Source organism: Fundulus heteroclitus, chromosome 1 (genome assembly GCF_011125445.2).
Source record: "Fundulus heteroclitus isolate FHET01 chromosome 1, MU-UCD_Fhet_4.1, whole genome shotgun sequence".
NCBI classification, from domain to species: Eukaryota; Metazoa; Chordata; class Actinopteri; order Cyprinodontiformes; family Fundulidae; genus Fundulus; species Fundulus heteroclitus.
Window position 1 is genome coordinate 20,032,412 of NC_046361.1, and position 22,097 is coordinate 20,054,508.

The 22,097-nt window shown below is 41.6% G+C and overlaps 2 protein-coding genes across 5 annotated transcripts; both read right to left on the reverse strand.

Annotated features, from left to right (window-relative positions):
- Positions 1-3,674: 3,674 nt before the first annotated feature.
- Positions 3,675-7,783, reverse strand: LOC105928998 (probable E3 ubiquitin-protein ligase DTX3). The gene is made up of 3 exons (XM_012866592.3): positions 7,400-7,783; positions 6,460-6,677; positions 3,675-4,894 (listed from the first exon to the last, which is right to left on the reverse strand). The coding sequence occupies exons 1-3, from the start codon at positions 7,697-7,699 to the stop codon at positions 4,816-4,818; spliced, it is 597 nt and encodes a 198-aa protein (XP_012722046.1). The 5' UTR covers positions 7,700-7,783; the 3' UTR covers positions 3,675-4,815.
- Positions 7,784-8,088: 305 nt separating this feature from the next.
- On the reverse strand, positions 8,089-20,420 carry dtx3 (deltex E3 ubiquitin ligase 3). Of its 4 annotated transcripts, none has more exons than XM_036137374.1 (6): positions 20,346-20,386; positions 19,884-19,951; positions 19,655-19,695; positions 17,550-18,352; positions 10,158-10,375; positions 8,089-9,995 (listed from the first exon to the last, which is right to left on the reverse strand). In XM_036137374.1, the coding sequence occupies exons 3-6, from the start codon at positions 19,665-19,667 to the stop codon at positions 9,920-9,922; spliced, it is 1,110 nt and encodes a 369-aa protein (XP_035993267.1). In that variant the 5' UTR covers positions 19,668-19,695; positions 19,884-19,951; positions 20,346-20,386; the 3' UTR covers positions 8,089-9,919. The 4 variants fall into 4 exon arrangements, with proteins under 4 accessions (XP_035993267.1, XP_035993270.1, XP_012722027.1 ...); XM_036137377.1 differs by having other exon boundaries at positions 19,879-19,951; positions 20,346-20,383; XM_012866573.3 differs by having other exon boundaries at positions 19,884-20,420.
- Between the last annotated feature and the right edge of the window lie 1,677 nt (positions 20,421-22,097).

Genomic DNA, 22,097 nt, shown 5'->3' on the forward strand with positions numbered 1-22,097 from the left:
CTCTTGGGGGGTCCCAAGATGATTTGACGCTCATGTCCTAGAAACATTTAGTATTTTCTTATTTGCTAAACTTCTTGAAGTGTAACTTTAAGAAATGCTCATCATCCTTCATTTTAATGCAGTGGAATGGCTGCACTTTTTTTGTAAAAGTTCTTATAAAATATCACTTTATTCTCATAATTTTATGACTTTATCTTATAATTTCCCCCCAAAAAATAAAATAAATCCCACCAACTAAAAGGGGGTCACCGGTTCCTGGTACTGTTATTTTGGGGGTCTCAGGCTGAAAATGTAGGAATCCCTGGTCTAGAGGAAGACAAGATTTATGGATGGAGTGAAAGAGGACATTAAGGCAGTTGGTGTGAGTGAAGGAGATGCAGAAAATAGGATTAGATGGAAACGGATGACTCGCTGCAGTGACCCCTGAAAAGAAAAGCCGAAAGAAGATTTTCCTTCAATATAAGTTCATCTTATCTTTTATTAGGTTTTCTGTGGGTTGAATTTGTATCCCCAATTCCCTCATTTGGGCCTACATGTAGACCGCTGTGTGGAGAAAATATAAAGGATACCCTGAAAATGTGTCTGAATTCTGTTTTCTCTGTAGGTAATAAAAATTAAAAGCTCTCAACAAGTCTACCTTTGTCATTTGGAAATTTAACCAAGAAAAAAATGTGCATTTGTGCTTTAATCCCGAGAATATCATGTCGGGGAGATGCCCTCAAACAGAAACAAACCAGACAAATTTACATAAAGTATTTTATGCTCAAATGTAGGTTATGTCCAATGACGCGAAAGTAATTTCCGACATGTTTCACTTGCACTCTGTGCTACTTTCTGTAGATTCTGCTTTTCATCAAACACACAAGCTGCCTCACTGTGTGGAGCTTTTAGGGTTGAAATACATTTTGAAAACGTGATTATTTCTAAAATTAAGATCCATTCTCAGGTAATGTTTCAGTGTTACTGTGATCTTTTAAACACAAACAATTCAAATAAACTGTTCCAAGATGGATAGATGACACGATTTTACTGATGAAATATGGCACAACAGGGTTGATATAGGATGGCTGGCAGATGGGTCCAACTCTGATCATAGGTTAGCAGATGCTTGAGATCCTACAGGCCACAGAAATGCCCCCAGATACTGTCGCCAGAGTGGAAAACGGGCCACTAGCTAACCCAGCTACATCAGATGTGCACTCTTTATAAAATCAACCATGGCTTCGACCTCTAGGTCTGGAAAAATGTGGTTTTCCATTCTGGGTGGAGTGTCAGTCTCAACTTCAAGAAAATTTGTTTAAATATCTTTGTGTCTGTGATTGCAGGATGGAACGGGAGGCGGACAGACGGATTGGGGCTTCATCTGCAGTAATGCAGGCGTTGCTCTGGTCTGATTTCGGATACAAGTGGCCGAAAAGAGCGTCCTGCAGTGGGTAGCTGGACCTAACATTAGAGATGGGGAGGAGCTCCATCATCCAGGAAGATCTCAAAGTCTAAAGGTATCAGTTGAGGTGGTTCGGACATCTGATCAGGACGTCACTTGGGCGCCTCACCTTGGAGGTTTTCTTGGTGTGTCCCACTTGGAGGAAGACCTGAAACGATCTGGAGGGACTAGATATCCTGGCTGGCCTGGGAACACCTCACAATCCTCCAGAATGAGCTGGAGGATGTCACTGGGAAGAGGGACATCTGGATTTCCCTCTTAGACCTTATCCAAGATCGGACAGCGGTCTTGGATAAGTGGAAGACAATGGATGGATGTTTTGGAACTACCAAATGTACAGTGTTTTGAATAAGTATTTATCCGCCTTATAACATTTTCACATCACAGAAACAAGTCTAATTAGTATTTTTTGGAGGGGGGGGGGCATTTTATGTGACAGGAAGAAAAATCATGCATGGTAAACCAGATAATTTAACAATTAAAAATCTGAAAAGTGTGGCATGCATTTGCATTCATCCGCCTTTACTCTGATGTCCCTAAGGAAAATCTAGCATAACCAAATGAGATGTCCACACAGACTTTGGACATCTCACAAAGCACTGTTCAACCCTACGTCAAAAAAATTAAAGAAAAAATGACAAATCTTTACAGACAAAACAGTCCACCTGAACTGACAAAGAAACATCAGAGGCCCATTGTAAGTCTGGAGAACCTGCAAAGATCCACAGCTCTGGAGGGAGAATCTGTCAATTCCACAGCAATTGTTATTGCACTACACAAATCTGGCCTTAATAGAACAGTTGCCAGAGGAAAAAAACCTGTTGAAACATGAGGTCTGATTTAAAGGTTGTCCTGAATCAGGTAGGGGAGCCAACAAACTTACCTGACTCCGCCAGATAGATTTGCTCCGCATATCCATCTGGAAACCTTCCGTTGAAGTAATTTTGGGAAGGGGCGAAAATACTGGTTAGCTGATTGGCCTATGTTGGTGATAGACGGGCCAAATGAACCAATCAGATTCGTCGTCGCTCGTAACAGAGCGACGACGAAAACACAACCACAAGCCAAGCTACTCTTGCTGCTGCAGGTAAAGGCTCGTTAGCTCAGCAAAGAAATACTCTGTAATTCCGATAAAACTTGCTCGATAGCCACGCTAACGCTAGTTTCATCGGCTGAAGCCGCCTTGTTCTTTAGACTGAACTGTCGCGCTTCCCGTTGCGTCACACCTCAACCCGCCTCAAAGCCAACGCTGATTGGACGTTCGTTTGGTGAACGGCTCCAAATTTTCTTCAACGGAGAGTATCCAGACTGATCTGCGAGTGAAACCTTGAAAACTCGCGAGATCAGGATGGTCTCACGAGGCTACCAACAAACATGATCAGACAAGGAAAATATCACCCAACAATAAAAATGCAATGTGAGGAGGAAAACTAACAATGCACATGGCCTGAAACACACTATCCCCACTGTGAAACATGATGATGGCACCATCTTGCTGTGGGAATATTCTCTACGACAGGGACAGGGTAGCTGATCAGGCTTCATGCACGACCATGCATGGAAAGACGGATGGGCAAAATTGCAGGGCAAGCCTGGAAGAAACCTCCTAGAGACTGTAAAATCCTGACACATGGGTTCATGGTTCACCTTTCAGCAAGACAACCAGATACACATATACATATATTTCTTTTTGCAGTTTTTAACTGTCCGTCACTTCACACTTATGTCCTACTTTGCATTGGTCTATTCCATAGCATCCAGATACAATACTTTAAAGTTTGTATCTTTAATGAGACAATGTGTGAAAAAGTTCAAGGTGTTTGAATTATTTGCTCAGCACTGTACCACATACGCCTTCAGCTGCTAGAAGAAAAAAGCATTCAGAGCAGGTCTTAAACAAGATAAATTTGGTTCAGCAATGATTTTGACCAGTCTTCACAGAGTGAGGAATAAAAGAATCACATTCAGCATTTAACCATCACCTCACTGTGGTGGTACATATAACATATTTCACAAACCTACCTCCTCTTTCTCTGTCGTGTAACTGCTGCTGATAAAACTGATCCAAACATATTAAACAATAGGGCTCTCTCAAATGAAAGTGCCATCTAATAGCCCTTATATTAACAAAACGCCGCCACCTAGTGCCCCAGCGTGGTAACGGCAGGGCATAAAAAGCACATTTCTAAACTGCACATTCAACACTACGAGTTTTTCGTACAGTGACATAAACAGATGGTGATTTCAAATCAAATTACCCATTGTTTTGTTACATATTTCTTAAGGCACAGACTTCTGATATTGCATATAGCACAAAATCAATTAATGTGCATTATAGCAAAAGATAACTAAAGATATTACACATAACTGTTATTGTAAAAAAAACAAAAAACACAGAATTTACATTTTTTTCCAGCCCTAAGCCATTCATTGTCATTCTTTAAATTCTTTTCAAAGAACATGCTATTGGTTTGTAACGGTAGCTCATTTAAAGATACATTTTGAATTTAGATAAGCATATTTTATGGGAAATGATAGTTCAAAATGTATTTCCATTAAAAAAAAAGTGTTCACGTGTTCTTTAAAACAATGACGGAGTTGGGGGGGAAAAAAATCACAACATATCATCAGGGCTTTTGATACACAGGACTGATTGTCAACCAAAACTATATCACATACAGTATCATCAGCAGATTGTTTATCACACTGCCATTCCTATAATGTTTTCACCCAGTGCAAAGGAAAGCTTGAAATAAACTGTGATAAACACAGCTCCCCCTACTTTTATTGGCATCCTTGAAAAAAAAATATGTAGAAGTCCTTCTAATAAACTGATCTGAAATTCCAGAAGCATAATTTCACACACTCTCACTCACAACAACAATCAACCCTAACCTGAAAACTTATTTTTTTCCAACTGCTAAGTGTAAACACCAGTTTTGTTTATATTTAATGGATACTTTCCTTTTTAGGATTTAGATTTATTTATAATCCATTACTTCTTGTTTTCTGGGGAACACACAATTATAATTTTCTGGATTTGTACACGTCTTTACCAAGGGTGCCAATAAATGTGTTTTATAGAACATGCCAAAGTAACATTACTAAAATCTAATCAATACTAACCCCCCTTGTTCTATATTGGCTTAAAGTAGATGAGCTACTAAAACAGAAAACAGGAAAAAAAATTTTTTTGGAAAAGCTAAACTTCTCCTTCAGTTTTACCAGCTCTTATAAAAAGCTCATCTTCAAATATATGTGGGTGAAGATTGCTGTGGAAAAGTGCGGACTTGCAACTGGAAACGTTATTGTTATTTTTATGAGCATTATTATGAGCAGTACTGAGTCTGTCTGAAGGATGTCTTAGAACATCAGTCATCTTCTGTTACGCCCTTGAGACGAAGCTCCTCTTGAACCCTGAACAGGTACGCTGGATCTGGATATCCAAAACTGAAAAAGAAAGAGACGACCAGAGATGACGAAACAAGACCTCGTTGGTTTTGTGAGTTCTAGGGCAGCAGGAAATCCATCTAACAGTCAATGCAATGCTGCAATAATTTACCTTGTCTGAACTTAAGAAATTGTTAAATTATTTTCCTCTGGACAGCCATAGTTGCCCACCAATGAGGTACCAGGAAAAACTGACTGATTCTTATACAGTATTGGTCAAAAGCTGAGACTGACAGAATTGTTAATTTTCCAACAACCTTCTGCTTTGCATCAAGTGTTGGTTTTGATTCGAAGGAAGATGAGGAGAGTTTCTGAGCTATGTACCCAAGATTTAAATGTTTAAAACCCTAAAGAAGTTTTGCTTTTTGATGAATCACTTCGAAGCAGTGTTCATCACTGTTGTGCAATCAAGCCATGTGGGATAAATCAGACTGCGTTGAAAGCCACATGAAACATGAGACTTTTACAGGCACCCAGGGACTGCCTCTCACAGCAGGGGTCACTGTATAAAGACTTGCTGCCCACGTTTATCGCCCTCTTTCACCCGCTGCCCTAATAGCAGCATTGAGGAGAACACTCTCATCTTCCTCTGTGGAGCGGAGGATTCAACTGAAGTTGGGAGAACCGCAGACTGGATCAAAGCTAAGTCTGCAGCCTATTTTCTGTGTAAATAGACGCTGGTGTAGAGAATCCATCGATACCAAAACCAGCCTTGTAATTTTTTTCAGATGATACAGGGAAGCTAAGCACGCCGCAGCCTCCAGAGAACGAACACAGCCACGCCAGGAAAGGCTGCTCGGAGGTCCCCGATGCTGGAAAGGCCGCGCAGAGACCCAATGCTGCGACCCCCCTTCACAGGGCGAGCCTCCCCAGAGCCTCCCCAGAGCCTTGTACAGCTCACCCCAGACAGGCCTGGCTTTCCCAAATGACAGCTATCTTCCCCTTTCGAGCTAGCTGCTTGCTCGCTGCTGAGATAACCAGCTTTCCCTTGGAGTAATTCACTGCAACCGGACGCCCGTCACCACAACCAGAGACAACAGGAGAGGTTTGGCAGAGAAATAAACAGGGAAAGTTTAGAATGGTTTACCTAATGTGTTTTCACTTTATTTTTAAAGCTTGACTGAGCTAACACGCTAGCTCTGCTAGTATTCTGGAAACCAAGCTTTGCTGATGTAATATGAGTGTGTTACGGTCATAACAAACTTTCTCAATTCAAAAAGTCTGGAGTAATGTGGAGTTGCAAGCTTTATACTACTGCCCAACAAAGGCCTTGTAATGGCTTAGATAACATGCAAATTGAACCTAAACAGGTCCACCCCCATAGTAATGGGGAGTCGTTAAACTCCCCATTACTATGGGGGTGGACCTGTTTCGGAAAGAGAAAGCTTCCGGGATAGGAAGCGAAACGTCTTCAAACTTCGGAATAAAGTCCAGTTGTTTTGTTTTTTTTCTTTTTTGGAATGACCATGACCTGGATGACTGAGAATCTTCACCAGCATATTCAATAACATTCCAGTATGATCGTTTTCCAATATCAATCTGCAGAGAAAAGAAGGAGCTCCTACCACTCTGGGCCGCCATCTATGGTGGTCTTGTGGTGAATGTCGTTCCAGGTGATGACGTTGTTGAGGCCCGTGGTGGCCGATCGGCCGATGGTAAACGTGAGTCTTCTGTCGAATGCTTTCCTCAGCAGCCTCAGGACTTTCTGTCCCTCTGCGCAGTCTGGCAGGTAGGCAACACGAGACGTGCTGCTGTACCTCACCCCAGGGTTTGGGTGCTCAGGCTGGAATAAAGACAACATAATCTCAGCTAAGCACCAAGACTGTCATCCTATTTTTTCCTCCTTTGATTCATTTCTCCATTGGAGAAGGAAAATTGGCTGAACTATCACTGCCAATAACTTCATGTTCTACTTCTTTAGATTGTACACTTGCGTCTGGCTTTTTGCATTTAACCCGGTCTTTCTCCAAGATTAAGAAACTGAACTTATTGCAACAACTAACTATTCATATTTTATGACATAGATTTTACTACTGGCTAAGAGCTTCTATGTTTAGCTGTGTTTCTCTCCTACAAGAAGGCACTAAATGAGCTACCACTGCAACTAACTCTTTACTTTCTCTTTAACTCAGGACTGCTTGACCAATAATTCTGGGTTTTTTGTGTCTGCTCTTTTGAAGAAAAAAAAGTCGACTGAGGCACATTATGGCAGACTTCATCCGATCACATTTAATCCCGTTAAGCATTAATGTTTGTGATTGTAATGTGCCAGAAGGTTAAAAGGGACTTTATTATACAACAATATTAAGGCATTTTTTAAACCAAGCCTACACCCTGTTTTCAACAATGCCGTGACGTCAAACGGAGTCGTTTCCTCAGAGGCCTTAAGGCACTTCCCACCTGTGATAAGGGAAGGAAACGCTGCCCCCTAGTGGATAGGTATGAGCCCCCCAAACAACCAGCGACATGCGAACAGCTGCAGTGTGACGAAGCTGCCAGTCTCACCCCTTGTATCCCCGCTGGGAAATTGTAATGGATGACGAGGGAAGGGCAGTTCTCGAAGCCCGGCAGCTTCATCGAGCTGGGGGTCACCGTCATCGTCCCCTGCGGCATAGTTCCCGTGTACACTCCGTGGAAGGTGTTGCATATCGGACATGCGGGCTTCAGTCTGAAAACCGAGTCGATGCACTCCGAGCAGAAAGAGTGCTGACACTTGAGCGTTTTCTTCCTCTGGATCTTCTCCAAGCATATGGCGCAGTCTCCCGTGCTTTCAGCGCGCTTGGTGTTGTTGGCCGGGTTTTCCATCGTTTCCCCGGAATGTTACACATTTATCAGCCTTGTGTTTCCTCTCTTGACTCCTCGGGGGTTGGACACTTCAGACCTGTGACGTACGAGCAGGAAACGGGCGTCCAGTTCGTCCTCATTGGATGATTCTCAGGCCATGTGTTAGGAAGTGGTGCAAAGCTCATCTCTGATTGGCTGTATTTTTTTGTTATCTCTTTTTCTCATATCTGTGTGCGACAGTCCACGAGGAGCTATTAATTTATGACATATGAGACCTGCTGTTAAGTCCAATGAAAACGTGTTACAAACCCTGTAACGTTGATGTTGAAATAAATAAAAAAAGAGAAGAAAAAAACAACAACCTCAGTTACAGTAATTACTAGTGAATCAGCATTTCCTTGGGACACTGCAGCACACAACATACTGTTTATTTAGGACCCACACTGAACATCCTGGACAAACCCAAACAAAACTTTTTATTCAAGTATTAAAATGTGGCGCACATAATTCTGAATATTAAAGTACAAATTAACACAATTAGAAAAGCAGAACTGATTTTTTTTTTCTTTAACATTCGATTTGCGACGTGGAATCCAGCCATCTACCTCTTCCCTTGTCCCCTTCTTCAGTTACATTATGCATAGAAAGGTTTGCACAGTAGCTTTGATAAAATTCAATCCTGTGTCCCAAAAATTTCTCGATTGGTCCCTTAACTAAAATACAAAGATGGCAAAAACATAATAAAAGCATTTGACGTGTGGAAACGACAATTTAAACCATCAGTTTCGGCCATAAAAGGCTGCTGGACTTCACGAAGCACATTCACACTTAAAGGCTAGGGTCTATTTCTGTGTTTAGTTTAGGCAAAAGTTTTGGAGAGAAGAGGGGGATTTTTTTGGACCAGATTAGCATTTACATTTTGATGGACTGTGGTGTTTTTGCCTAAAAGCTTAAGCCAGAAGCTTCTTTACATTTAAACAGCACTTAAAATGCACTCAAACTGTTCAACATTCGCCAAAAGACATCACTGCTGATTATTTTTTTTAATTAAAAAAGGAATCAGAGGAAGGCACAACAAAATGAGATCTGTGACTCGCCTCCAGTCAAATCAATCACTAAAGTCATTGTTGGTTACACATTGATAGATTTACAACAGCTAATTTTGAATAAAACTATTGAATAGGCAAATCTACTAGTTTAAAAGGGACTGAAGCATAGATATTTAAAGAGCTTTTGTGCCTTTGATTTGGTTCAAGTGATCTGTATGCCCTTCAAATTTGACATCTTAATAAATCTGCTAATTCAGAAGAGTGTGTTCCTAACGAAGTGAGGTAACGGGCTGAACGCCTGGCCTGGGAGACATCTTGGAAAGAACATGAGTGAAGACGGGGGAAAAAAAAAAAAAAACAGCGGGAAGTTCCAATGCATGCTAAAAGGTGCTGCAATGAGACATCATTTAACATTCCTCTTATTTTAAATACAAAGTATGTCCCGAGATAAAGGTCACCCACCATCTTTTTGAAGCAACTGATGTGAACGTATTGCCAGCTAATAGCTGACGGCTGCATAAACCTGTTTGTCTTAAGCGTCCTTCATTTAGAGACAGCACATCTCCATTACTTCGACTTCACACACACACCAAAAAAAAAAAAAGACCAAAGTGCCTGTGAGTGCTTAAGATTGCAATAACATCAGAAATTTAAATCTGTTGCTTGAAGCAGTGCTTTTCTGCTATATGAACCAAGTACAATCATTACAAGTAATTAATAACAATCAAACTTGTTCAACATACATTTCAGGGAGATACAACCAAACATGTGCTTATAGGACAAAAGTACTCCCACATGGGGGGAAAATAAACTTTGATGAAACGTAAATTGTCTATAAATCACAAAACATAAGTGATCTAAATCATATGTTATACCATCAACTCTGACACGCTCCTAAATAAGTGCATTAGAAGTGAGGCTTGGTGCCAGCAGTGACATTTACGGCATTTTCTTCCACATGTAGCACTGAATAAACCGCACTCTCAGGAAAAAATATCAAAGTAGAACAGCCAGTGGAGGAAATATGGATTCTGCAGCAATAGACGCCTGTCTGATGAGGTGGGTTTTTTGTTTTTATCTTCAGCAATCTTATAGGTGACGGGCAGTCACAGAGCAAAACCTGCAGCTTGGTCATATCCACAGTGAGGAACATGTCCAAGGAAAAGTCCAAAGTCCTGGAAGTCTCATGTGATCAGTCCGCGGTGATGCCTTTTTCTCTGAGCTCCTCCGTCACTCGCACCAAGTATGTGGGGTCTGGGTAACCAAAACTGTAAAAAGAAGAAGAAAGTGGATAATGCTACTTTATGAGCTTAATTAGCAACAAAAAGTGTAAAGTAACTAAATACTTCCATTTTCATGAGTCGTTCTTCAAATACCAAACCTCTAAGATTTCTTCGTGATTTTCCAAATACCTGAAAGCCAGTACATACCAGCGCGGGCCGCCAAATATAGATGTCTTGTGGTGAATGTCGTTCCAGGTGATGACATTTTGCAGGCCCGAGGTCATGGAGGTACCAATGGTGAAGATAAGGCGCTGTTCGAAGGCCCGACGCAGCAGGCCCAGCACACGGTTCCCTTCAGGGCTGTCAGGGAGGTAGGCCACACGGTCTGTTCCTGGGTATCGAACACCAGGGTTTGGGTGATCAAGCTGTGGGTAAAATAAATTTTGAAGTAGTTAGGTATTCCCGAACCTTGTATTTCATACATACATGCATAACTACTGTCGCCTTTGTGTGTATGAAGGTCTCCGAAGTCACAAGGCTGATCAGCAACTGTGCATTATGAGTTCCGATTTTCTTCCTGAGGCATCGCTTAAAAAATGTCAACTACGTAACAAGAATCAAACAAAGAATAAACATCCATCATAAAAACGGCAAATTTTATCAATAATTCACGAATTAACTTTTCAAAGGGCATGGACTTAAAGAAACAGGTGCTAGAACAAAATGTTTGAAACCAAATCTGTGGTGGCTCATAAATGCCTGACTTGTGTTTTGATACGTCAGTCAGTGGTGTCCAAACCTTTTCCCACACCGCCCGAACACATCAAAATGCAGAAACTGGACCTTTTCTTCATAAAAAAGTATCTAAACTTGTTTTATAAGGGGTCTTTATAAGGGGTAACACAAAGAGGTCTTGCACTTTTGCAAGAAAGACATACAACATCTTACCATATTAGGGTCAATTGTTTATGTTTTGGCCTCTAAATTTCTTTTTGTAAAATTTCATCAACCGACTGGGATATGGGTCACATTTATAAATGGGTGCACTCAGGGTGTACTTTGAATGAAGCATGATGATTGCTGTCCTATTCATAATGATATTAAAATGTGAGCAAAAATGTGGTCTCACTGTTATGGAAGAGCTCCAGATTCTAGTCCTCAATGACTAGAGACCCGTTTCCCTGACATCCCACATCATACGTTCCTAAAGAGACTCTTGTTGGCCTTCCTGAGGCAGCAAACAACTATCAAGACCCCACGCAGTGTTTTTATCACCTTGGAGTTGAAGATGACATCATACACCTGCTTCAACAAACCCACTGTCATTTAGACAAGGCAGACAGCACTGTGAAGGTCATGTTCTTTGAGCACCACAGGGGACAGGACTCTTACCAGCCCTTTTCACTCAGTGTACCTCAGACTCTCAGTACAAGACACACTCCTGCCATATACACAAATACGCAGATGACTCTGCATTTATTGAGTGCATCAGAGATAGACAAGAAGCTGAGAACAGGGACTGCTTTTTGACACATTGTGGAAATAATAATCTTGAATGGAGAGGATTGTACATACCAGGAAAAAAAGGAATAGGTCAAACACTAGTTCCATCATGGGAGAAGCAGTGAAGATGATGGAGAAGTATAAATACCTCGGTGTTCGCCTGGAACGGCAGAGTGGCCTGAAAATGCAACTGTGAACTCGTCTACAAGGAAACACAGAGCAGACTGTACTTCTTGAAGAAGTCCTTCGGTGTTTGCAGGAAAATGTTGCATATAAGTCTGTTGTGGAGAGTTTGATCTGTACTGCCATCATCTCTTGGGGTAGCAGCATCAGAGCCAGCGACTTGAAAAATCTCTGGAGCTAATAAAGAAGGTTGGCTCTGTTCTGGGGATTCATCTTGAACCTCAGGGTATGATCAGCAAAGAAGGATTCTTCATAAAATGATGAACATTAAGGACAACCCTCAGCATCCTCTTCATCAGACTGTCGTACAACAACAGAGTGTCTGCAATCAGAGGCTTCTTCGAATTAGCTGTAAGACAGACCGCTAGGAGAGCCTTCCTGCCTACAGCTAGCCTGGCAAGCTAGAAGGATAATGCGTAGCACTCTCAGTTTAGTTCTATATATTATCAGTCAAGGCCTCCTTCCATAGAATCCATTCAGCGAAAAGAGGGACATGCAGCAGAACTTTCCGAGCTGATTGAACAACGCAACACCCTTGTCCAATCACGGTAGGTAAAAACATATTTTCCATCAAAAATGCATAAAGTGCTTCTTACTGTTCTTCTTTCGAAGATGAAATTGTGGATTATGACTCCTGCACGGCCATGTTTACTTTGGTTCAGCTGTGGGCTCGGCACCTATTGTTTTCCTCACAGCTGTATGTCCCACCTCAAACGATAATACTACAACGTGGTTGGTCAACTCATGTTTGGTTGCTTCTCGAACGATTGAAACGGGAGTGTGACAAGACGGATTCTCGTGTGTTTGTGAACGCACAAATACCACGGTTAGCCTACAGCCATCAGTATCTACAACAACATATTAAATAATTGCTTACTTTTAGGTGTACCAAATTACTCTTGTAATAATGTAATATTTTATGGTCTAAGCCCCTGACGATGAGAATGTCTAGCTCCGCCTCTGGTTTGTACTAATTTACTAATGGACAGTGTGGAAATCTATGTACAATAAAACCAATGTAAATGGTGTTCCTCTGTTTTATTTGTCTTAATCCTAATTCTAGAAGTAGAAATAGTCAAATAAATAGCACTATTATTTTGTGGAACCCTAATCATGCTATTATAACTAAGCAAAAGTCTAAACAAAAAATAGCAGTTGTTTAGAATATATACTGTAGAATATATACTGTATATTGTGTAAAAGAAATTACATGTGCTATTTATGCCTGAACTGCCTCAAATGGTCGACAATAAATGAAAGCAATAATAGTAACGAAATATTGGTAAAAGGGACGACACTCTTACCTTTTCTTTTTCAGACAGCTGTGGCTAAGAATCTGAATTTTGAATAGCCTTCAGTCTTTGCTTTTTCATCTTTCCAGCAGTCTTCAGAACTCCTGTCCTGCCTAGCACAGAATATTTAGTTTTATAAAAAAGATATTAACGTTGGTTACTTAAATTTCTCCAGTTCAACAATTAAAAACTCTCTCTGCTGCTTCTGTTCAGAACTGCACTCAGCAGTTTTCACCTATTTTAGTGCAGATAATATTTAATTTCTTAACTGGGACTAGTTTCGTAGCCTAGTATTAATTGTGGTAACGGCAGTATACCAGTATGAATCACAGCTTAAATCTCGGGCTCCAAGCACCCACGCACATGCACATACACACAAACGCAATAGAAAACAGCAAATGAGGAAGAGGGAAGGCGGAATTTAAGGCAGCACAACCAATGAGAGTGGAGTTAAAGGTATACTATGCAACCGGGGTTGATTTTCCAGCGAGGCTCCCCCTAGAGGGTGAAAGTAAAAGTGCATTGTCGTAAATATGCTCAGCTGTTCTGGTTTCTCCATCAAGCCAGGCGCGGTTGTTTTGAGCTTAGCAGACAGGCGAACGCAAAAGTGCAAAACGAAAAGTGGAAAAAACGGCAGTACAAACAATGACTAACACAGCGAAGGTATGAACATCAAGCTTCCCGCAGCACAATCTTGGCGAGGCGGCCGCCTTCGCCAAGCCACAGCCGCGGCCGCCGCCTCGCCAGTTTTATTATTATTATTATTTATTTTTTTATTTTTTTTATGTTGGCGAGACGCTACCGCCACCGCCTCGCCAAGCCGCGGCCGCTGCGGCCGCCTCGCCGCGGCCGTCGCGGTAGCGTCTCGCCAACATAAAAAAAAAAAAAAAAATTAATAATAATAAAAGTAATAATAAAACTCGAAATGCTGGCATGTTTATTTGACGTTAACACGCGGTTCTTTGTTGTTGCTTTCGCGCATGCATATAGTGAATGGCAGGGCGAAAACACATGGAGTTCTCGCCGTAAAGCGAGACTTCTGTGTGTGCGGGTCGAGGGCTCTTGCAATTGCAAGTGCGGTATTTCCCCCACAGACCACCAGGGCGGCCGAGAAAACCTTAGTTCGACCTGAAATGACTCATTTAATCATCCAAAACGGTATGGAACACATTAATTAACTGAAAAATGTTGCATAGTATGCCTTTAAACAGCACACAGCACAGTCACGTGTGCTGCACATTTAAAGGGACAGGAAAGACAAAGCCACAAGAGGAAAATAAGTGAGGCAGCAGCAACGTTGTATTGTAAATTACAATAAATATTACAACGTTATTCACATCAAATTATTGGAAGGGTCAATTTGGTCGGTTCAAAATTTTGGTAGGGACATGTACCTATGGTCCCTATGCAAAACTATGCCCATGCAACGATGCCATCAAACTCCTCAGAAACTCTCGACTTGAAGAAGCTCAAAACGACCACAAGCCACACTGCTGTGTCATTTGTGCTTGTGCTGTGTCTCCATTGTGGTGTTTTTGCAGATGTGCATTCTTTCTTGTTCTTTGTTGTTGTTCTCTAGGATGTTTTTTTTTTCAGGCTCTTTGCATCTGATTTGCCCTCTTTCACTGTCCATTTAGTATCTCTTTCTGAGATTTCTTGGAAATGAGAATATGTGAGCATAACACTGTCGGAACGCCGAGCGCTTCAAACGGAGGTGCTCTAGGCGAACCTGTGCATGTACACACGTCTGGCAGAGCCGAACCGACACGCAGGAATACTCTGAATCAGTAATTTTTCGGGTGTGCTGAGCACCCCTAAAAATGGCCTAAATACGCCACTGACATGAAATAACTAGTATTTGTAAGATTTTTGAGGCTCTGTGAACCACCAACATAACATGGATGTGCAAGTATATAAATATCGTTACACTAGTAACCCTTAAGCATGATTAAAAAAACAGGTATTTTCTTTTAGACACTGGAGTTGTTGTGGACATTAACTTTGTTCCTGTATATCTCTTAGACTAAGGTAAAGCAAACTATCCATGAGATTTACGTCTCGTCCAGCTTTACACACGTAGGGACGGAGGCTTTTGCCCCTTCTCTGAAAGATCTGAGAACATCCATTTTCAAGTCCTGTAAGAAATTATTACTTTGATTGAGTTGTAGACTTTGACTGAGCCAATTAAACACCTTAATATTCAGTAAACATCCTATAGTAGCTCTGGCTGTATGTTTAGGGTTGTTTTTCTGCTAGATGGTGAACTTTCAGTCTCAAATTTTCTGTCTCAAGTCTCCTGCTATCTCTAGCAGATATTCTTCCAGGATTGCCACAAATTTAACTCCATCCACTTTCCCATAACTCTGACCAGCTTGCTTGTCCCTGCTGAAGAAAAGCATCCCCACAGCATCTTGCTGCCACCACGTTAAACCAAGAGCATCCCATTCTGAGGGCGATAAGGGATGTTAACATATTGCCATACATTGTATATTTGATGAAGTTTCAAAAAGTTTAACTTTTGTCTTATATGACCAGAGCACCATATTTTCAGTTTGCTGTGTCCCCTGCATTGCTTGTGACAAACTGAAAACCAGACTTCTTTTGGATTAGTTTTAAAAATGGCCTCATTTTTAAACACTCATCAATAAAGGCCAGTTTTTAATGATAGATTCTCCCACCTGACCTGCAGATCTCTGCAACTCCTCCATAGTTACCAGTGAGCCTTGAGGCTGACTTCACAGAGCAGCCGTGCTGATACTGAGATTAAATTACATAGGTTGACTCATTGTACTAAATAGGTGGCTCCTATCTTATGGTGGCAGGTGGTTGCACAGGATGTCATTTAGAGGCGTCAGAACAGGAAGGGGGGGGGGATACACACTGCACTTAGCTATTACTACGTTTACATTCCGAAACCATGTATCCCTTACTCCCAATTATGCACCACTTTGTTGGTTTATATGAAATAAAATAAAAAGATAATTTAACGTTTGCTTTAAAGTTACATTTTCAAAATGAAACATAATTTTGAGAGCCAACATCTATGAGGAAAAGATCAGGATGCATTAAAGAAACAAGTGTGAAGTAGTGCTACAAAACTAAGTGAAAACTGAAGCTGCAACACTAAAGCTCAGGCTGCAAGCAGGCTGCAATGCAGGCAGGTTAGAATAAGATGAAGATAATAGCATGTTCAAGATGACCCGCAACAACATTGCTTGTACTTCTGTTACTAAACACATTCAAATACGCAGCATGAGGGCTACGGCGCTGAGCAACAGCCAGATATTATTGGCTATAGGGGAAATGCCCAAATCTTCTTTTATACATGAGCTCATGTCAACGCTGCAGATTCATAAACCACAGCACTTTGGTTTCGCAATCTCAGTTGCATATACACACAGCTCCATCATGTCACCAGATGGACTTTTATGCCGTGAATAACAAAGTGCTCCATAATGTAGATCTCATGGTTAGAGGGATCATAACAAACTTAGAATCTGCAAGTGGCTGACAGTTCTGTCACTGTTTTCTAATTTGAACTGTATCTGGCAGAAACCTTAGCAAACACTTCTGCATCCACATATGTTTATATATCATTTTTTAACTTCTCTTTTATACATTATATAAAGATAGAAATTTTACAGGACACCATGCATGGGGACTTTACAGTTCCTCAGAGGTGATTTCCAGGGCAAGGATCCCGGTAAACATTGATCACATTTACAGCTTTGTAACCCTGGAGACATTCTCTTGAATGGGGAAGTCCGAAACAGTAAAAACCCTTTTCAACTTTCCATAAAAGAAAAGCAAATTTCCCAGTGTTGACACAATAATCTCTCTCACTTATTGGATGTTGTTTGGCTTTGAATCAAAAGTCTAAAAAGAAACTGGCATCAAAGGTTTGGGGGGGGGGGCATATGAGACAGTGTTTTGTTTCGGACAGCGTTGGAGGATTCTGTTTCGTGATCATGTCAGAAAAAATAAAATTGTTAGTTCACAAACAAAACTTTGTTTTGCTTAAAACAGAAACAGAAAAAACATGCATGGCAGATAAATCTACACTATTGAATAGGTTGTTAAAGTTAGAAACGCAGATGTTTTGTGTTGGCCACATTCCTGGGGTGCTACGCTAGGCTCTTTCTATCCCTGTGGGTGTACAATAGAACTGAGGACTGCATCTTTGAATCAACGGTTTCCTCCCTACTGTTGGAGGAGTTAACCTTTAGATGCAACTCTAGAGAAGATTAATGCACAGTGTCTTGCAAAAGGGTTCAAGTTGCCAAGTTACGCTTTTTCACATTTCGTCACGTTCCGACCATGTGTATTTTATTGGGACTTTATGTGATAGACCAAAACAACCCAGAGCATAATTATGAAGTTGTAAAAAAAAAGAAAAAAAAAAGGATGCATGGTCTTAGGCTTTGTTTGTTGTTGTTGTTTTTTTTCAAATAAAAATCTGAAAAGTGTGATGTGCATTTGTATTCAGTCTAATCTGACTGAGCATGACAAAATGCGGAAAAAGGAGGTTTGAATCATTGTTTGGACAAGAGAGGTAGGTTGTGTTTTAGACTTTTGTATATTTTGTATTTGGCAGTTTCCATCTGTACCCGCCTCTACTTACTGTCTGTATTCCAGGAGGGAAGCTGTAGATGATGCAGATACACCCATAGCCTTCATGGCCAGAAAGCTCCAGATCTGGCTCCCGCTCCACGATCATTGATCCGTTGGTGGGCTGGTTCCCAACCAGCTGGCCGTACACCAGTCTGCACACGGGGCAAGCTTTCTTCACCTTAAAGGCTTGTTCCAGACATGAGCGGCAGAATGAATGGCCGCATTTCTCCAGGGTGGTCCTCTCCACTATGTCGCCCATGCAAATTGAGCAAGTGTTACTATCCTCTGCGTCACTGTGGGAACCCATGCTGGAGTCCATGTCTTTCCTTAGGGAGGCCTCATGGAGCATGGCGCACACCTCCTCATCAGCAGGCTTCCTGAACCTCTGCTGCTGTCTTTGAGAGCGCCGGGGCTGAGAAGGTGGAGCCTGAAGCAGGCTCCCCTCGCCGTTCTGCTCCATGGCTCCCACACAAGGCAGCAGGGCCCTCTTCCGCTTGGGTCCTCCTTCCTGTTTGCTCATTTCTTTGCGGGCACATCGGCATAAGTCAATGAAGGCTTTACGGGTCTCGCTAGAGATGGGTCCATCCGTCACCCCGGGTCTGCCGCTCCTCGAGCTTTCCACCGGCTGTAGCTTCACAGCACAGCAGCCCCCCCTCTCTCCTCGCCTAATGATGCGGGCGCTCATCCCCTGCTTGCGCTGGAAGTCAATGAGCCAGGGCCGCCCAGTTGCAGCCAGGTAATCCCAGACTGCCTGAGAAACCAGCACCTCATCACTGCCCTGGCCAGCACGCACACTCATCTCATCAGAGGAAACTGCACAGAGGAGCAAATAAAAGTCGTTACTGCTAGTAATAACTTATTCACATGGTCAGAGGTAGCTCAGGGCATAAGTGAAGTAAGTTACTGCTTAGGGTTGCACATTCTACAATAATGAGGGCGGCTAGAACAAGGGGCTATTACAAGTTGATTAACCGTTAGTTATTCCTGACAAAACATTAATTCCAAATCATTTGTTAAATGTCTCGGGGCAATGCCTAGAAGATAGATTAAATTTGAGCATTTTTGAATGTTTGGGTCACAAGCGTTCACCAGTTTCAAGTGAAATTGTGGAAGATACCCAAGAATTTCATCTTTTATTAGGGCAAAATGGTTTTAAATTCTAAAACTACTACTTTAGATCATTGAAAATGTATTTTGTGTGTGTAAGTTCCTGAAATATGTCCACCACCATATAAATAGTTAGTGAAAGAAAACTACTTGAGGCAGCTCACTTCAGCCTACTTCTGCACGTTTGATGTCAAACAAAAGAGGCACAATTCTGAGACGTTGGCCAAAGTCTTTTAGAAGTACTAATGGAAATCAAAATGTGTCATGTTTAATAAACCAAAATATTATTGAAAAGTTCATCTTTTAAATTCAATAAGTGAAACAGATTTTATGGATTAAATAATTGCAGGCTGATATTTGAAAGCATTTATTTTGGCCAATTATGAGGATTTTTCTGTCAACAGGTAATTACGTAAGACCATTAGGAAAAAAAATTGCAATACTTTAAAGGTTATTTTCAAAAGGTACCTATAATATGATGAAAGAGCCTCATCATAACCCATTTTCAAATTTATTGAGTATAACTTTATCTGCGAATGGGCACCAAAACTGAATTCTATTTAGAGCACAATTAAACTTTGGGCCGGCCCTGCTCGCAATCATTTACTCTTTAAACTGATTGAAACATAAAGCAAGGTAGAAGCTTTTGATAGCCATTAGGGGACTACTTTAGCTTTAGCTCAGAAATTGCTCCAAGGGTCTTGTGGCTTTGTTGCATTCATATATGTGCTCGGTTTACTGCAAATCAGACAGAAATAGCACCAAATCTAGGTAATTTGCCTGCAGCACATGTTTAAAGGACAGCTATTTGCTTAGGAAACATACAGTCTGATGACAACACATCAGCTGTTGGCATGTTCAGGCTGTAAACAAAGGAAACTAAAAGCCTGTGATGAGCAGAACCAAAAAAAAATATATATATATAAAATGAAAGTAAATACATCCTGAAAGCACTGACAGCCAACATCCTAGCAGGACAGAGACCCGTGAATAATCCGAGAAGCTTACCTTGTGATCCCATAAATTCCTCCAAGTGCGAATAAAGCGTCCTGTTGAACAGAAGTAAAGACAAACTGAAGGGCTGGAGCATCTATCTATGTATATCTATAAAACGTAAGCAGCCAGCAGCGAAGCGGCGAGGGGGGAATTCAGCAATGAGGCAACATGAGCGTCTCGTTTCTAGCAACAACATGCATGACTAAAAGCGCTTCCTTCTGTGCACATTTCCACACCTCACCCGTCTGTGTGGCTCTCCGCTGCCTGTCAGAGAGCTCTGTGGCTGGATTAAAGAGCTCCGAGCTCCATCTGCGGAAGGAGACGGACAGAGAGAGAGAGAGAGCAAGAGAGAGAGAGAGAGGAGGCCTTTATTTCTCACTGCAGCTTGTCGGCGGAGGCTGGTGACGAGTCTCCTCTGGTCAAGCCATGATATCCAAATGTTTCCCTGGATTACGTCGCTTGGATTCAGTTTAAAAAAGAAAAACTGTTTAAATCCTCAACCTCCCCCCTCTTCTACCTCCCCAACCTGCTCGGTCTCGCCTGCGCTCCTGTGTCCTTGTAGGCGTTAACACAAAGTAAAAAAAAAACATTCATAGACGCTCGTCGTTTATCAGCCTCAGCCACGTTGAGCAGCGAGACTGCGCCGTGCTCTCAGATAATAATTTACTAATCCCCTCCTTTTTCCCCCCCCTGTTTCTCAAACCTGTTTTTCCTCCATTCGTGTTCGCGTCATTTCTGTCAGCCTGCGCGTCGCAAATAGGCTCCACATTACTTTTAGAGGAGGAGGAGGAGGAGGAGGAGGAGGAAGAGGAGGAGGAGGAGGGGGAGGACAGGGACCTACATGATGAAAATGTACCCAGGAAGTTCGTCACTGCGATGACATGACTGCTCACTAAACGGTGGTTTACAGAGTTTGTGTGGCATCCATATCTTGCAGTGACTCATGACGCTATTCTGTCCTGGTTACCACCCTTAATGATGATGCAGATCATAAAAAGTACACAAAAAACACGAGCCCACGAGCCATCGAGGGAATACCCACTCCACTGTTGGCCTGGATCCACTTTATGTGGCGACAAATATAAAAAAAAAAAAATGTGATTTAATACCACAACAGAATGTTAATTACATTGTGTGGGTGTATTTTTCCATATGTATATATATATATATATATATATATATATATATATATATATATATATATATATATATATATATATATATATATATATATATATATATATATATATGTGTGTGTGTGTGTGTGTGTGTGTGTGTGTGTGTGTGTGTGTGTGTGTGTGTGTGTGTATGTGTGTGCTCTGTTTACTTTGATGGTCACGGGTGTATATAAAAGCCAGCAGCTAAGACATGGAGACTGCTTCTGCGGGCATTTGTGAAAGCATGGGTCTCTCTCAGGAGATTCATGAATTCCAGCGTGGTGCTGTGCTAGGATGCCACCTGTGCAATAATCTATCCACACTACCTGATAAATATTCAACACTCAACTGTTAGTGGTGTCACAACAAAGTGGAAGACAGCAACAAGGCCTCTTAGAATGAAAGAGTCGGTCAGTGGATGCTGAGGCGCATTGTTTGGAGAGGTCATCAGCTTTCTGTGGAATTGATACAGATCTGGAAATTTCATGTTGCCTTCAGATTAGTTCAAGAGCTGTGCCTTGAAAGCTTCATGAAATGAGTTTCAGTGGCCGAGCAGCTGCATCCAAGTCTTATATCACCAAGTGTGATGCTAAGCATCGGATGCAGTCATGTAAAGCATGCAGCCACTGGAATCTAGAGCAGACATGTTCTCTGAAGTGCAAAATCCTGCCTATCGGTCTGATAATCCAATGGGTGAGTCTGGGTTTGCCAATTGCCAGACTGGATTAAGCTATTTTCTGGTGTTGGGCTCAGATCCTTAGTTCCAGTAAAATGAACTCCCAATGCTTTAGAACAGCTTGGGATTTTTGATCATTTTAGTCTTGCAACATGGTGGGAACATTTTGGGGTTGGCCCCTTTCTGTTCAAACATGACTGCACCAGTGCACAAAGCAAGGTCCAGACAGGGATGAGAGTTTAATGTGAAAGAACCTGACCTGCCTGCACAGACTAATGGGGCATGAATTACAGCAGAGACTACAAGCTCGGACTTTTCGTCCCTAAATATCTGACTTCATGCATATGCTTGTGGAAGAATTATTTTTTAAAAACTCCCAACACAGGAACTGAAACTACACAGCATAGGGCAACATTATATTAACTCCACCGGTTGTCCTTCATGGTCATATGTGTGTGAAGGCAGACAAGCAAAGCAATCATGATTCGATTCAATTTAAATTATATTTATATAGTGTCAATTCATGATGCATGTCATCTCAAGGCACTTTAGAAAGTCAAATTCAATCAAATCATACAGATTGATAAAAAATATTTCCTATCTAAGGAAACCTAGTAGATTG

Coding starts and splice junctions, on each gene's coding strand:
- LOC105928998 (XM_012866592.3), bottom strand. CDS start 7,699: ATGGAAAACCCGGCCAACAACACCAAGCGCGCTGAAAGCACGGGAGAC. Junction 6,678..7,399: donor TCCCAGCGGGGATACAAGGG/GTGAGACTGGCA, acceptor TCTTTATTCCAG/CCTGAGCACCCAAACCCTGG. Junction 4,895..6,459: donor ATAGATGGCGGCCCAGAGTG/GTAGGAGCTCCT, acceptor TTTCTTTTTCAG/TTTTGGATATCCAGATCCAG.
- dtx3 (XM_036137367.1), bottom strand. CDS start 19,736: ATGCTCCAGCCCTTCAGTTTGTCTTTACTTCTGTTCAACAGGACGCTT. Junction 18,353..19,654: donor GGAATTTATGGGATCACAAG/GTAAGCTTCTCG, acceptor TCCTCTGTGCAG/TTTCCTCTGATGAGATGAGT. Junction 10,376..17,549: donor TCCCTCCTGGAATACAGACA/GTAAGTAGAGGC, acceptor TTTTACCCACAG/CTTGATCACCCAAACCCTGG.